Raw genomic sequence first — 14,812 nt, 5'->3', positions numbered from 1 at the left:
TTACTCTTTCAAAATTCTTCTTCTTTCAGCACAAAACCTGTTTCTAATAGCTTTCTCCTTTGGGAGGCACAGTTCAGTGACCAAAGAATTATTAATAAAATAAAATTTTCCTGGAGCACCTGGGTGGCTCAGTGGGTTAAAGCCTCTACCTCCTTCGGCTCAGGTCATGATCCCAGGGTCCTGGGATGGAGCCCCGCATCAGGCTCTCTGCTCAGCAGGGAGCTGCTTCCCCCCCACAACCCGGCCTGCCTCTCTACCTACTTGTGATCTCTGTCAAATAAATAAATAAAATCTTAAAAACTAAATAACTAAATAAATAAAATTTTCCCAAGCTCTGTGCAAATAAAATTAATATGCAAATGGCAGGTTGATTTATTAATCACATGGAAATATACGTAGAGAAGGCTGAAAATTACAGTGTAGCATTTACAAGATCTATGTAGAGTATTAACCTTTCAAATTAGTCATATTCAGCCCTCCCTTCACAGTCCCGAAGAATCTATTTGCTGCAGTAGATTCAACTCTCCATGCACTTTGTAGGAGTCATTGAAGGCCAAGACCCAAGGCCAAGGGGTATATTGTTATAACGAAGGGTCTCCCCACTATATTAATTTTAATTAATGTGAAATTATTTAATTATGAAAGTATTATACACTCATTTTTTTTTTTTTAAGCATTACCACAGTGTCTAAAAATAAAGACTAACTAGTCCCGTTTTCTCCCTTAGGTGGATCACATTTAACAGTCAATGTTTGTATTCCAGATAATTATTTTTTTTAAGAGACGAGAGAGAGGGAAAGAGTGTGTAAGTTGGGAGGAGCAGAGGGAAAAGGAGAGGGAGAATCCCAAGCAGGCTTCATACTCAGCACAGAGCCGGAGGCGGGGCTTGATCCCTGGACCCAGAGACCAGGACCTGAGCCCGAATCAATAGTCAGATGCTTGACCAACGGGCCCACCCAGCACCCCAGATACTGCTTTCTAAGTGAACATGTACCCACACATCCATACACACACAGCAAACAATACCCTGTAAACATTCTTCCTTGTAAGCCCGTATACATCGCTCTTGTGAATGCCGGATAAAATTTTAATCACGAATGCTCTGTAAACTAAACAATCCCCCACTGATAGACACTTCCTAATTTCCCCATGAGTTAACATTCCTATTCATATTCCTTACAGAACGCATCCTTAGAAATGCATCTGCTAAGTCAAGAGAATGTGCATTTACATCCTAATGGATACTGACAAAACGTCCTTGGACCAAGAGACAAGCTCACCCTCAAAGAAGCCTTGGGAGTTATTTACTGGGATGAAACGGCAGGCCAATTTTTAACTGTACACCCTCGGGTGCGCATCCCCTGGGCTTTACTATAGTTTGGGAAATGCGCACATATTGGAAAAATCTGAGGATTACCATTGAGATTTTATTTATTATTTCATTTTGTTTCCCGCTGCCCCCCGAATACTGAGATTTACTGAGATTTTAAAACGTAGATAAGTTCCCCCTCCATGATACAGATTATGTCATGATACGCAACGTACCTTGTCTGTCAGAAGATTGTTCCTATCGTACACATCTGTGTAGTTTTTATAATCTTGAAATAAGTTCTTCATAGCTTCAACCTCATAGACAGTTTCACTTATATGGCTCTACAAGAAAAGAAGTAATATTTTCAATTTTCTAATGTGAAATACCATTAGAAATTATACTTCCTACCCCAAAAATGGTATGGATGGTGTCTGCTTGCAAGGTAACACAACAAAGATGCTACATGGGTTTTACTGAAAACAATTGTATGTATTATATACATACCACATCTATATGAAAAAGAAACTATGAATGTGAACATGATAATTACATGAATATGTAATGTTCTAGCCCTAACCTTAACCCATGTTACATTCTTTCTATAGCTAGTGGGAATAAAAATAAAAAGTACTCGAAGAGAGTACTTGAACCTAGCTATTTGTGGGAATTTGCCTCTTCCCATTTGGCCATTTAAGAAAAGAGTTTCGTGGCCATAAAAGGACAGATAGCATGGTTCACTCATAAGAAACCTAGAATTTGAGGGACGCCTGGGTGGCTCAGTGGGTTAAGCGGCTGCCTTCGGCTCAGGTCATGATCCCGGCGTCCTGGGATCGGGTCCCACATCGGGCTCCTTGCTTGGTGGGGAGCCTGCTTCTCCCTCTGCCTCTGCCTGCCATTCTGTCTGCCTGTGCTCGCTCTCTCTCCCTCTCTCTCTGACAAATAAATAAAAAATCTTAAAAAAAAAAAAAAAAGAAACCTAGAATTTGAACAAGGAGAGCTGAATGTTAGCCCAAGTTCTGAGCCTGGTTACGGGTCTTAGGGTGAGTCCGTTCTCTCCTTTGGGTCTTTATATTCTCACATTTCTTTTTTTTTTCTTTTTTTTTTTTTAAGATTTTATTTATGTATTTGACAGAGAGAAATCACAAGTAAGCAGAGAGGCAGGCAGAGAGAGAGGAGGAAGCAGTCTCCCTGCTGAGCAGAGAGCCCAATGTGGGGCTCGATCCCAGGACCTGGGATCATGACCTGAGCCGAAGGCAGCGGCTTAACCCACCGAGCCACCCAGGCGCCCCCCTCACATTTCAAATATAAGGGTTGGTTTAATGGAGTAATTTTCTAAACTCTTTTAGCTTTGAGTATGTTATCCATATAAAAATTTACAGAAATACAATATGTAAAAGGCATAAACAGGTTTCCTCTCAGGAAGAAGCAAAGACTGGGACTCTAGAGCCCTGTCCTCATTCTGTCCCCTTCATCTGCCTCCAGAATGAGTTCTTCTACAGAAAATGGTTTAGAAAATAACAGCTAGACAATCCTGCCATCACCAAAAAAAGAACCCATAAAAATCCACGCCCAGTCAAAACAAATGAGTCCTGGCTCCCACACCAACCTTTCCTGAGGGCATCATAAAGCCTCAGAGGGCAGAAAGTACTTTGGAGACACAACACTTAAGTGTAGCCACCCCACACCCTTGCCTAAAACAAAAATCCTTCCAGACCAACCAGTAATGAGTACATATAACGGGAAAAAACTCATGAGCAAGTTGCCACTTCCAAGAACGGCAATGCCATTTCCTCTTTTCCATGACGTAAAGTGTGCGCCAAAGAAATCAGAGAAAAAACAGTAATGTTCTGAACATAGAGTGTTCCACCTAGAAGGTGAGTTCTGTGCTCGCCTGGGGGAAATCTAGACCACTGAAGAAATGCATGGGCAGGGGTGCCTGGGTGGCTCAGCGGGTTAAGCTGCTGCCTTCGGCTCAGGTCATGATCTCAGGAACCTGGGATTGAGCCCCGCATCGGGCTCTCTGCTCAGCAGGGAGCCTGCTTCCTCCTCTCTCTCTGCCTGCCTCTCTGCCTGCTTGTGATCCCTCTCTGTCAAATAAATAAATAAAATCTTTAAAAAAAAAAAAAAGAAAGAAATGCATGGGCATCTGAAGAGACAAAAGGACAGCCAGATGATTCTTTTCACTTTGATAGATTTGAGCCAATGTAGGCACACATGCTTATACCCGCAGCACTCGATTTTGTTTTGTGTTCACGGAGTTCTAGACGCACAGCCTCCAAACATGGCACCAGGGCACAATGCATATTTTCAGCTGAAGGAAAATAGCTGAAGGTCATTCCGACCTTCCCCCACCCCTCCTCCCTGAAACAGATCATAAAGCTGTTACGTGAGGGGGGACCACCCTATCCTTGAAGGAAAGGAGCATCCTTATCTCCTAAGACAAAGGGATGCCCCAAAGAATCCAAACAATTATATTCCTCCATGACTGGGCACTTGTCACCAAACCTAACCTACAAATGCTCCTATCTCTTTCTTTGGGTCTTCATTTCCTTATGAAGGCTCCTTATCATGTAAAACTTTTATTAAATACATTTGTATGCTTTTCTCCTATGGTCTTTGTCAAGTTAGTGTTCGGACCCAGCCAGCGACTCTAAGTAAGTCAGGAAAACTTTTTCCTCCCCTATGACTGTGTGGGATTGAATAAAAAATACAAATGTTGGGATGTCTGGGTGGCTCAGCCGGTTAGGCGTCTGCCTTCTGCTCAGGTCATGGTCCTAGGGTGCTGGGATCGAGTCCCACATCAGGTTCCCTGCTTGGCCAGAGCCTGCTTCTCCCTCTCCCTCTGACTGCTGTTTCCCCTGCTTGTGCTCTCTCTCTGAGAAATAAACAAATAAAGTCTTACAAAAAAACACAACAAATGTCACAGGACCCCCAATAGGGGGGAGGGGATGACGAGAATAGTTAATGAGCCCCAACAAAATAAATCTTATCAAGAAAACAAAACAAAATACCCTCCATCGTGATAAAGAATCAATGTGTTGCCTTTCCCCTAACTTGCCCTTTGTTGTAAGATAGTCAACTCTTAAGAGGGAAAATTTTAGTGCAGTCCGTCATGAAGCTTGGGTGGGGAAAGGGGAGCCTGCGACTTCCAATTTTAAACCAGCTGGAAGCTTTAAAAAGTGTTTCAGTTCCAAATCGCAACCGTTTAATGACAAAGTAAGATATACTTTCTTGTTCCTGATTTTTAAATTAAGGAACTCAGAACAAAAGGGTTTTTAAATGCATTTCTGTAAGGTAGAAATTAGGTTCTTTTTGCTTTTCAAATAATAGGTGGTTCCTCCAAAAATGAAAGACTAGAACACTGAGGAAAGGATCAAATAAAAGAGAGAAGTAGGAAAGAAACGAATTAAATTTATCCCACAGAGAACAGGTAACCAGTGCGTTACCGATCTGGCTTTGTTACAGATGACGTCCTTGTCTTGTCTCTCTAAGTCTGATCAGAGAGGTGCGGGGGTGGGGGTGGGGGGTGGGGGGGGAGGCGGCGGTGTTAAAGGAACTTTAAATTTCTTTTTTTTTTTTTAAAGATTTTATTTATTTATTTGTCAGAGAGAGCGAGGGAGAGAGAACGAGCACAGGCAGACAGAATGGCAGGCAGAGGCAGAGGGAGAAGCAGGTTCCCCGACGAGCAAGGAGCCCGATGCGGGACTCGATCCCAGGACGCTGGGATCATGACCTGAGCTGAAGGCAGCTGCTTAACCAACTGAGCCACTCAGGCGTCCCGGGAACTTTAAATTTCTTATCTGAGAAATTAAAGAAGTGGATTTAGGTGATGTCTGTAAGAACCCTTCCTATCTTATGATGTTATTTCTCTAGGAAATCTCAGAAGAAGAACTAGAGAGGACTGCCAGAATTTAGGGTACTAAAAAGTCTTGCAGGCCTGGACAAGGGCACAAACAGGAGAAAAACACCCACCTGAATATGCAAATTATGAGTCTTCGCCATGTTTCCCAGTTTACCCAACAAAGTGTCGGAGCAGGAAAGGGAAAAACGTGGTGTCACTATGGGCTTCACTCTAGAATACTGGAAATAATTTAAAGAAAAAACTGATAAGAAAACTATAGTTATCGTGAATGTGTGACATACCCCAACATGCAAATCATACAACATGATAATTTCATATCTTCATTTAGGGGGATAGTCCCCCATTCTAAAGCAGTGGGTTTCATGGAAACAACTCCTGGCTGAGGACAAGAGAGAGAATATTCTACAGCACCAAGTTCAATGGAAGAAGATCCTGTCTCAAATGACAGATAGTCCCAGTCCTACATCCATGTAAGGTTCAGATGAGGCCTTGACTTGGTGGCCTTCCTGGAGAGAAATGGGAAGCAGAAGAACTTCTAAAGGGGGCTGATATGGGGAGACTCAGAGAGAAGTGGTGTCCTTCCTATTCCCCATCTCCATCTTGGGGAGGAGTGCTGGCCATGGCCTCCTTCAGGATGTTTGGTGGTAGCACTGGCTCTAGTGTCACCCAAGATGAAGGCTGAGCAGGACAGAAGGGCTCAAAAGAGGAGTGGTGAGCATGAGGACTCACAAAGCTTCACCTAGTTCTCCTGAGATTAGACTGAAAGTAATAGGGTTCTCACAATTTCCAATGAGACTTCAAAAAAGGTGGTAAGGGAAGGGTCTGGCTTGCAAATCTAAGAGATTGCACAATGGAGCTACAAACTGGCCTGCTGGGAATGGGGGGAGGAATCGGTAATGCCTCCGTAGGCTCACCAACACCAGGGCAATGCAGAGAGGAGTGGCTGGCTGTGTGTCTGCGGGCCATGTGACATACCACACGTTAGGGACCAAGGCGGCCAACGCCTGGGGCATCACGGTGGACACCACCTGTGCTCTAGACCAGATCAGGATGTACAAGAGGCCAGAGCCAATGCTGAAGTAGCCAACTTCCCATTGCTCCCAATCTGTCCACATCCATGAAGGCCTCTCTCACCTCCCCAGGGACTAGTCCTGTGGGATTAGAAGGTTCCAGAGAGAAGGAAGGGAAAAACCACTGAAGCCTGATCGCACAGAGTTGAGTTGATGGGTCCACTGTAAAAATAGTCGAAGGCTCCGGGGAAATATTTCTGCACGCATGGAGTAAGCCAAACATACACAGACTAATCTTTACCAAACAACTTAATGGCCAATCTTACAAATGACACAAAAGCAATCCAAAACCAAGCCGGGAACAAGCTTACTTACATTCTTTTTTTTTTTTTAATTTTATTTTTTATAAACATATAATATATTTTTATCCCCAGGGGTACAGGTCTGTGAATCGCCAGGTTTACACACTTCACAGCACTCACCATCGCACATACCTTCCCCAATGTCCATAACCCCACCCCCCTCTCCCAACCCCCTTCCCCGCTTACTTACATTCTTTTGGAGCATCCGTGACACAAATCTGAAATAAAGCAACAAATGGCTAAGATAGAAAATTTTGGCATTTTTAAATAGATTTTTTAAAAGGGTGAAAACATGATCCTTACATGTCTTAATTTCCATGCAAACATTTCTAATGCCATACATGTTTCCCCAGCACTAATTAAAGATTAACAAGTAGTAATTACTCTGCTTTCTCATTTGCAGCCAGAGAGATAGAGTGCAAAATCACAGGGAAATGCAATTTTACCCCCTAACATCAGCTGGGCTGTTCATGAGTATCCCCATATCACTCAAGCCATTCCACTGGCTTAAGTTCTATTTGGGGAAATATTGCAGGATGTTATGCTCTGTGGATATTGGATCACTGGCATCCTATGCACCTGGAGGCATTTCGAAGCATAGGGCTCTATGAGCACAGATGATGGAGTAAGGCTGTTGGAAGAGGCCAGAGATGGCTGTGAAATGGAGAGGGCAGGTCGGGGGAAGGGGGTGGGTGTTGAGGAATGAGACCAGATGGGATGGGGGTGGCAATCAGGGATGGTGGTATCCGCAGAGCATATGAAACGGCGGTTTGTGCCCCAACCGAAAACATTTACTAGCTAGCTTTCTGCGTTGTGGTGGTCCTTTGTTTCAGAATAAAATGTGGATTAAGGCTTGCTATGACCACAAGATGCTATGACCACACATCCATAGACAAGTTCAGCATGTGGCCAACGGTAAGAGGAAGGTGATGCTTCGGTCCTTCTGTGAGCACATGGTGGTTCCTAAGCCATCCTTTCCAGAGGACACAGTTAAGGTGAAGGAGGTTTGGAATTGTAGAAAGTTGGGCTTCCAAAAGTTGCATCAGGATAGGGTAGGTCTTGGAGAAGATTTACAACTAAAGAATGTTCTTCTATAACTCTTGGATGTTGAATGTCAGACAATGCAATTCCTTGTCAAATCAAATGCTCGGGGGACTATGGAAAAGCCATTAAATAAAGGAAATTAAAGCCATTAAAGAAAAACCATTAAAGAAAAAGAAATGTAGATAAGGTACTTTTGGAATCCACAGACTATCCCAATGTAACCTAAAAAAATATAACAGAAGCTCAAGATCTCAGGCAAGAGGATGATCCCGCCACCAAAAGGAATCTGAAGCACAGATCATACACTTAAAGCAAGTTCAGTTTGGGTGCCTGCGTGGCTCAGTGGGTTAAAGCCTCTGCCTTCGGCTCAGGTCATGATCCCAGGGTCCTGGGATCGAGTCCCGAATCGGGCTCTCTGCTTAGCAGGGAGCCTGCTTCCTCCTCTCTCTCTCTCTGCCTGCCTCTTTGCTTACTTGTGATCTCCGTCTGTCAAATAAATAAATAAAATCTTAAAAAAAAAAAAAAAGCAAGTTCAATTTGCAGGAGAAGCCTCCATCTGTAATAAAGGAGAGGGAAGTGGTAAATCATTAACTTTTAAAAAGAATCCTTCATTTCACGAAGGGATTCACCATAGGACTCCTGTAGCAAGTTCCCAGAGGCTTTGAAATGGTATTGACATGCACCATTTTCTTTAGGACCAGACCACCTGCATAAAGAAGGGCAAACCCACACAGTGCCTATGTGCCTATGGGCCCGGTTCACAGAGTTGCCTCTCTCCGTCTCACTCCATCAGTGCCTCAGAGGGACCGCCCACAAGACCACTCCAGATGCATGTACCTCTCCGTTTCCTTGATTGACTCCTCGGTGGTTTCCCTGTACTCTGGAACAGTAGCATTCATATCCATGCAGACCTTGCCCACAAGCGCCCGCTGCCCAAATTTATCTGTGAGAGGCCACACAAACAGAATGTGAAGTTATGTTTTTTCCCCCAACAGTATATCCCTCCCGAGCCTTTAGAAAACACACTTAAATTGAAATCATCACGAAAACACAAGTGCGAATGTGAAAGGTCATCACACCATGAAAGAACAGAAACAACAACAACAAACCACACCAAAATCTGTAAGTAGGTCAAGGTTTTCCACGGACTATTCCTTGGATTACTACCAGGATGATGATAATATTTGATTAAGGTCTAAACCCGTATGTGCCCAGTGTCCTCTGTTATGTGTAAGGTTATGAGGAATACACCCAATAATGTCTATAAAGTGTCTGGCACATAGGGCTTAGAAAAGATAGCGCTACTTTTCTTAACGGTAGCAAGGCCAGTATTATCATCGGTGGGGAATTTGACTTAGTTCCCTAGCAGCTCTCGGCACTAAGGAACCGGCCCTCACTAGAGGTCCTAGAAAAATTTTTATTTCTGCTAGAACATTGAAAATACTGTTTGTCCGATGTCATAAGACTCTTGCAAAGAAAGGTCTTTTTCCTCTCTCTTTCCCCTGTAATTCACTGTGATACCTGGCCATTAGATGACTCTTCCCTGAGCCACCACCTTCACCATATACCTCATCTTGCTCAAAATCTTTGAGTATCTGATGCATATTCGAACCTCTCCATGGTCTGAACCATCCCATCTGCCCAACCTCCTCTCCCATCCCACCATGCGGTGAATCCTGTCCTCCAGTTCAGCTTTTCTGTTCCTTGCTTCCTCTATCCACTATGGACTTCCCTGTCCCCATACCTTTGTCCATGTCATTTCCCCTGCTGGGAAGACATTTTCCTCCCCCAATTTGATGTTCCTGTATAGTCCCATTCAAAGGCCCTTCTCTGAATTCTTTCCAGATGATCTGATTCTGAGTCTTCTCTGTCTCCTCCAAAAATAGAAATACATATTTTCAGCCTCTGGCAGAAACTACCTTGGCCAGCAAGCAGAAGTATCAGCGCATCAGCCAGTGGTATTTACTGAGCATCTACGACGTTCTGGGCGCTGTGCGAAGTACGAGTTATGGAATTACTCATCTAAAGCCAGTCTCGGATCTGCTTACTAGCCGTGTGACTTGGGCATTATGGCCTCTGAGCATCAGTTTATCCATCTGTAACACAAGGGCATGAATGCCTACTTCCAACGGCTGTTTGCAACTGAGCTGAGATAATCCACGGTGAGTGCTCTGTGCGAAGCCAGGCATCTAGCAAGAGCACAGCTGCTGTTAACACAGTTATTAATCAAGGTGTGTGGTTATTAATCGTTAATCCCATCTGGCTCCTCAAGGGCAGAACTATCTTCTATTTCATTGTGTTCCCAGCATCTAGCACAGTGCCCTGAGCCCAGCCAACAGCCAAGACATGTCTGCAGATTATAATATAATAAACTGTTACCACAGTGAGAATTAGTAAACCTGCTCTCAAGCGCCCTAAACTAATACACAAAATTCAAACCCGTATGCGTCATTCTGGAACCAAAACCATAAATAAATAATCAAATTATGTACACAATAAAAAGCATTCAAGGGCCATACACATACACCTAATTACTCACAAGAAATGCAGCGCTCAAATTCTAGCAATTAAAAGGCAGGACAGCCCACACGTGTAAGTCACTGCCGGGCACAGTCTGACTGTCTTGGCTTGATGTGCCCATAAATCACGCTTTCATTTCCTCACCTGTAATTTCTGCAAGGAGCAGAGATGAGTCAGTGTGAATTGTTCCAAAGTAACAAGCTGTGGTTGTTCCATTCTTCAGTGTTCTCCTCTAAAAATAAATCACAAAAAACCATGAATCGCGTGTGCCCAGAAAAGTCACATGGCAAATAAAGATGAAATAGAATTCTAGTTTTTAATTTAAAAATGTTTTTATTTAAAGGTATGCCATCTTGATATGAAATACGGTTAAGGTAAATGGTAAAAGTATTTATATTCCGGAAGTGTAAGCTGGAGAAGAAGCTGGTACTTCTGATTTCCTAGAATTCACACTGTTCCGTGCTACAGAATTCACAAAATGTAATACTAATTAATTCCTTGGTTTTTAGGATTATTTAAGGATATCCAAACTTTATTGTATCAAGGGATGAGTTAATGAGATTTTTTTTCCATTTTCTACAAGAGGGCAAAATTATTCAGCCAGATTTCTAGTTTAACCTAGCAGGTTAGTAGCACATTTCCACTAACCTAACAGTATAGGAGTATAAAATGTATTAACCAAGAAGAAAGAGACATGAGCAAGGGAAGCAATTCTTCATCCTCTTAGAAGACAAAAAAAAAAAAAAGATGAAAACCTGGAGGTGACTCTGGAAGGAGAGAAAGAAGTATAGAGCTGTTAATAGAGAACTGGCTAGCCGTCTGTATACAGATGATTAAACCTGGCAAGACCCTTCTCCTCCTTGCTGAAATCAGCCAACCACCCCAACCAGATACTTGCAGGAGAGAGTTGCTCTTGCAGAAACTTGCAGTCGTATTTGAAGACGGGACACCCACTATGGCCAGGTACGGCAGAGACTGGAAGGAGTTTTAAGTGGATAATCTGGTTGACCCTCTGGATCCTTGGTCACTTTTCCCCCAAAATGTCACATATGCAAGTCCCACCACTCCTGGCAGTACTCAGGAACTCTTTCCTAGAGAAGATGAATGGTTCTAGAAGGAAGATATCCTCACAACGGCATTTGGGGCCCAGAGTTGAGAGGGCTGTTCACTGCCATCACTGTTTATCCTATAATGAAGTTCCCTCGTCAACAAGTGCCACCCCAACCAGACTTCCAATCAGTATTTTAGAGCATCACACTTAAATATGAAATGTATGCTCAAGGTTCAACAAACATTGGAGGAAAGGTAGTATAAGAGAGAGGAGGAGGAAAAAAGAATCTGGAGAAAAAAAATCTCAGAGGAAAGAGGCAATCTGGCTAGAAGGAAGGTAAGAAGGAAGGCTAGAAGGAAGCTTGATTAAAAAAAAAAATCTATGGGGGCGCCTGGGTGGCTCAGTTAAGTGTTCAACTCTTGATTTCAGCTCAGGTCATGATCTCAGGGTCATGAGATGGAGTCCCAAGTCAGGCTGCATGCCCTAACCAGACTAAAGCGAACTCAAAATTAAAACAGAAGTATAATCTAACGTTTTCTATACTCTCAAAACTTGACACACATTGTGGCTTGAAGATGAACTCAAAATAGAAAGCGTTGGCTCTTCCGCAGGAAGGACAATGGAAGCGCCACACAGACAAGGACATTAAGTCTAAGGCAGGGGAGGACGGTTGTTTTTACTAGATGAGAATTGCCCTTTCACGTTGGACTGGGATAAAATAGAAAGTTCAAGAATCTGCCCAAGTCATAGTTAAAGAACAGGACAGAGAGAAACCACAGAGAAAAAAGGGCAAACAAAGGAGGGAGAGGAGAAAGGAAAGAATCTCCAAGTACTCTTACTGGTCCCACTGAGTCCAGCCCATTTAACAAAGCGGCTCTGTGTGAGCGACTTACGTAATTGCAAGAGAGGAGTTGGGCTTTAAACCCTAACTGAGGAGGCCACCTAACATACAGCAGCTTCCCTTCTTCCTTTGTTCTATATTTGGGCATCCTGGACCCAATGCCACCCTAGTTTCTCATAAGCTTCCAAGAGGGCTCTTCCGTTAGTGACGAGTTTGTATCTTTCCCATTTATAAGAATCTACCAAGAACATCAGGCTGTGGGTAGTGTTTCTCAATCCTTCCCCAGCCTTCAGTTCTTGACAAGAAAGGTTTTGAGACCAAGCTTTTTGAGCTCAAAATAGATGCCAAACATGGGATGACTACAAACTTCGAGACGAGTGGCGCTGGCTTCTTAACAGAGTAGATGATCTGCATTTCCACTGGGCTGAAAGAGGGAGCAAAGAGTGGCCCATTTTCTTTCGATGCATCTTATACCTCCATGGTTTGACAGCTCTCTGGAATTAGCTGGATGCATCAGTTGAATCTTTGACAACCCCACAGAGTAAGCACATTCCTTCTGTCACCCAGAATATTCACAATCAGTTTATCTTGGCACCTTTTCCAGGGATCTCACTCTCCAATTCCTTGACTGCAAACGATAGGATGTATAGATTCCTGAGCCTTTAGTGTTTCTAGTTTATTCCAGTGTAATTGGAAACTGTAATTTCCCATCCATTTGCAATGTTTATTTTTTTTAAAGATTTTATTTATTTGACACAAAAAGAGAGAGCACAATTAGGCAGAGAGGCAGGCAGAGAGAGAGGAGGAAGGAGGCTCCCCGTTGAGCAGAGAGCCTAATGCGGGGCCCGATCCCAGGACCCTGAGATCATGACCTGAGCTGAAGGCAGAGGCTTTAACCCACTGAGCCACCCAGGCGCCCGGCAGTTTGCAATGCTTAAAGGAGGATAATCCAGGCTTGCTTTACTGGGATTTTTTTCCTAAGTAATCTCAGGAGATGTTTGCTAATATATACTTTAAATTGCTTGCATAGTAAATGATCAACATCATCTATGGCGCAAAACTCTAGGGTCTTGATTTACCCATTTGCTGAAGTATAGATCTAGAACTGTTTTATGAGGGAGAAAATAAAACAAACAAACAAAAATGGCTTGGATCTCTTCATACATATGGTTTTAGCATCCCTGAGCAGTCTTCAGTCTAAGGACGGGTTCTAGTTAACAAATCTCAACTTCTACAGATTTCAACAATATCATCAGCTCATCTGACTATTAAAGTATGCAGGCCTGCCTGCTCATCACCAGAAACATAGGAGTAGGCAATGCAAGTATCTGTCAAGAATAAAATCTATTTTGTACTCACTGACATTAAATACTTAACTCTCTGCTACAAGAAGTAGTATTTATGGAGTACTGCCTGAAGGATATATGGTACTAGATACTCTAAATGCCTAAACATAAAACAGTAATATATTTGGTTTTTAAAAAAAAATACTATAGCACCTTAATAACATATTTTGACAACATAGCATGCATCTATATGAAATATTATTGAAACTAATTTTTAAGAAAATCAGTATAAGGAATAGAAATGCTTTACCTTAACAAATATCTTCTTTTTTATCATATACACAGTGCAAATTACATCACTGATTTTCCTCCCTGGGTCAGCGGCTAGAAACTTAAAGCTGAACTTGTGGCAAATTCTAACAACTGCATGGACCCCCATGGTAAAACCCCTCTCAGTTTTATTTTCCTTTCCCCCTTTTTCCCTCTGCCATGCTTTCGTGACTCATTTGCTTCCACTGTGTACTATGCTATTTTAAGGTATCTCCAACCCTTTTAAGAACAATGAGAGGGATAAACAAATTTTGAGAAAAGATCTGGTGTGGTTAACACAATTCATTGCCCAGCAATTTCATGCACTGTGTTAGTCCTTCTCAGTTTTTCTGGTGTCATGTGGATGCAGGCTAAATAGGTAAGAACCACCATTACACTGAATTTATGATTAAGGAAGTCAAGTATACACAGGATAGCCCTCGCTTATACTCCTCAAAGGGAGACTAAGTGCACTGCATGACAAAGGGTAGGGGTCAGATAAGAAGGTATTTGCAAAAGGTATTCTCCATTGCAGAAGCTATTTCTGGTTGCTGAGTGGATTTGGAACACGGTTTGGGGTAGAAAGAAGGATTTCCCTGAGAGAGTGGAAGTAAGGACATCTTCTGAGCCCTCACTATGAGTTGGGGAACTCAGCAGTCACTGGTCAATGACTTGAACCAGCTCCATCGCTCCCTCTAGTGGTGTTAATGCTCATCACATTCCCAAGAACCCCGCTATAGGAAACCATCCTATTTTCCCTCCTTTGGGAAGCTACTAAAATAACGTGAAACCCTGTTAACTGTAATTTACAGTTAACTGTAATTTTAACTTTTAATTTTAAATTTCCTTACATTTTTTAAGGCAAACATATACAATGCTTACCATGTGTCAGGCACTATTCTGAGAACTTCACAAATATTAACTTATCATAACAATCCTATGAAGTAGTTACTATCATGATCTCTACTTTATATTACAGATGGGGAAAATGAGTCACGGAACTTTCCAAAGGTTACACAGCTATTCCATATGGTCCCCAGAACAGCACTGTGGATTGGCAGGAGTAAGGGAACACACACGTGCATGGAACTCAAATTTAGTAACTTGAAACACAAGAAATAACAGATTGAGAGTCAAGAGAGCCCACCAGATAGGGGATTTGAGGACTTGGATTCAAGTTTTCTCTCAGCTAGGGGTTAGCTTGTGTAGAAGAGG

At 42.7% G+C, this 14,812-nt stretch overlaps 1 protein-coding gene across 1 annotated transcript in view; it reads right to left on the bottom strand.

Annotated features, from left to right (window-relative positions):
- The window catches only part of GDA (guanine deaminase), a 79,158-nt gene that overhangs the window by 14,482 nt on the left and 49,864 nt on the right, over positions 1–14,812 (bottom strand). The window contains exons 4-8 of the mRNA XM_047699592.1: positions 10,255–10,342; positions 8,428–8,533; positions 6,737–6,764; positions 5,285–5,392; positions 1,546–1,653 (exon numbers count right to left, since the gene is read on the bottom strand). Coding sequence (XP_047555548.1) covers positions 1,546–1,653; positions 5,285–5,392; positions 6,737–6,764; positions 8,428–8,533; positions 10,255–10,342 — 438 coding nt within the window. The remainder of the gene's footprint in view (positions 1–1,545; positions 1,654–5,284; positions 5,393–6,736; positions 6,765–8,427; positions 8,534–10,254; positions 10,343–14,812) is intronic.

Source organism: Lutra lutra, chromosome 13 (assembly GCF_902655055.1).
Source record: "Lutra lutra chromosome 13, mLutLut1.2, whole genome shotgun sequence".
In the NCBI taxonomy this organism is placed as follows: domain Eukaryota; kingdom Metazoa; phylum Chordata; class Mammalia; order Carnivora; family Mustelidae; genus Lutra; species Lutra lutra.
This window is presented reverse-complemented; position numbering and strand designations above follow the sequence as displayed.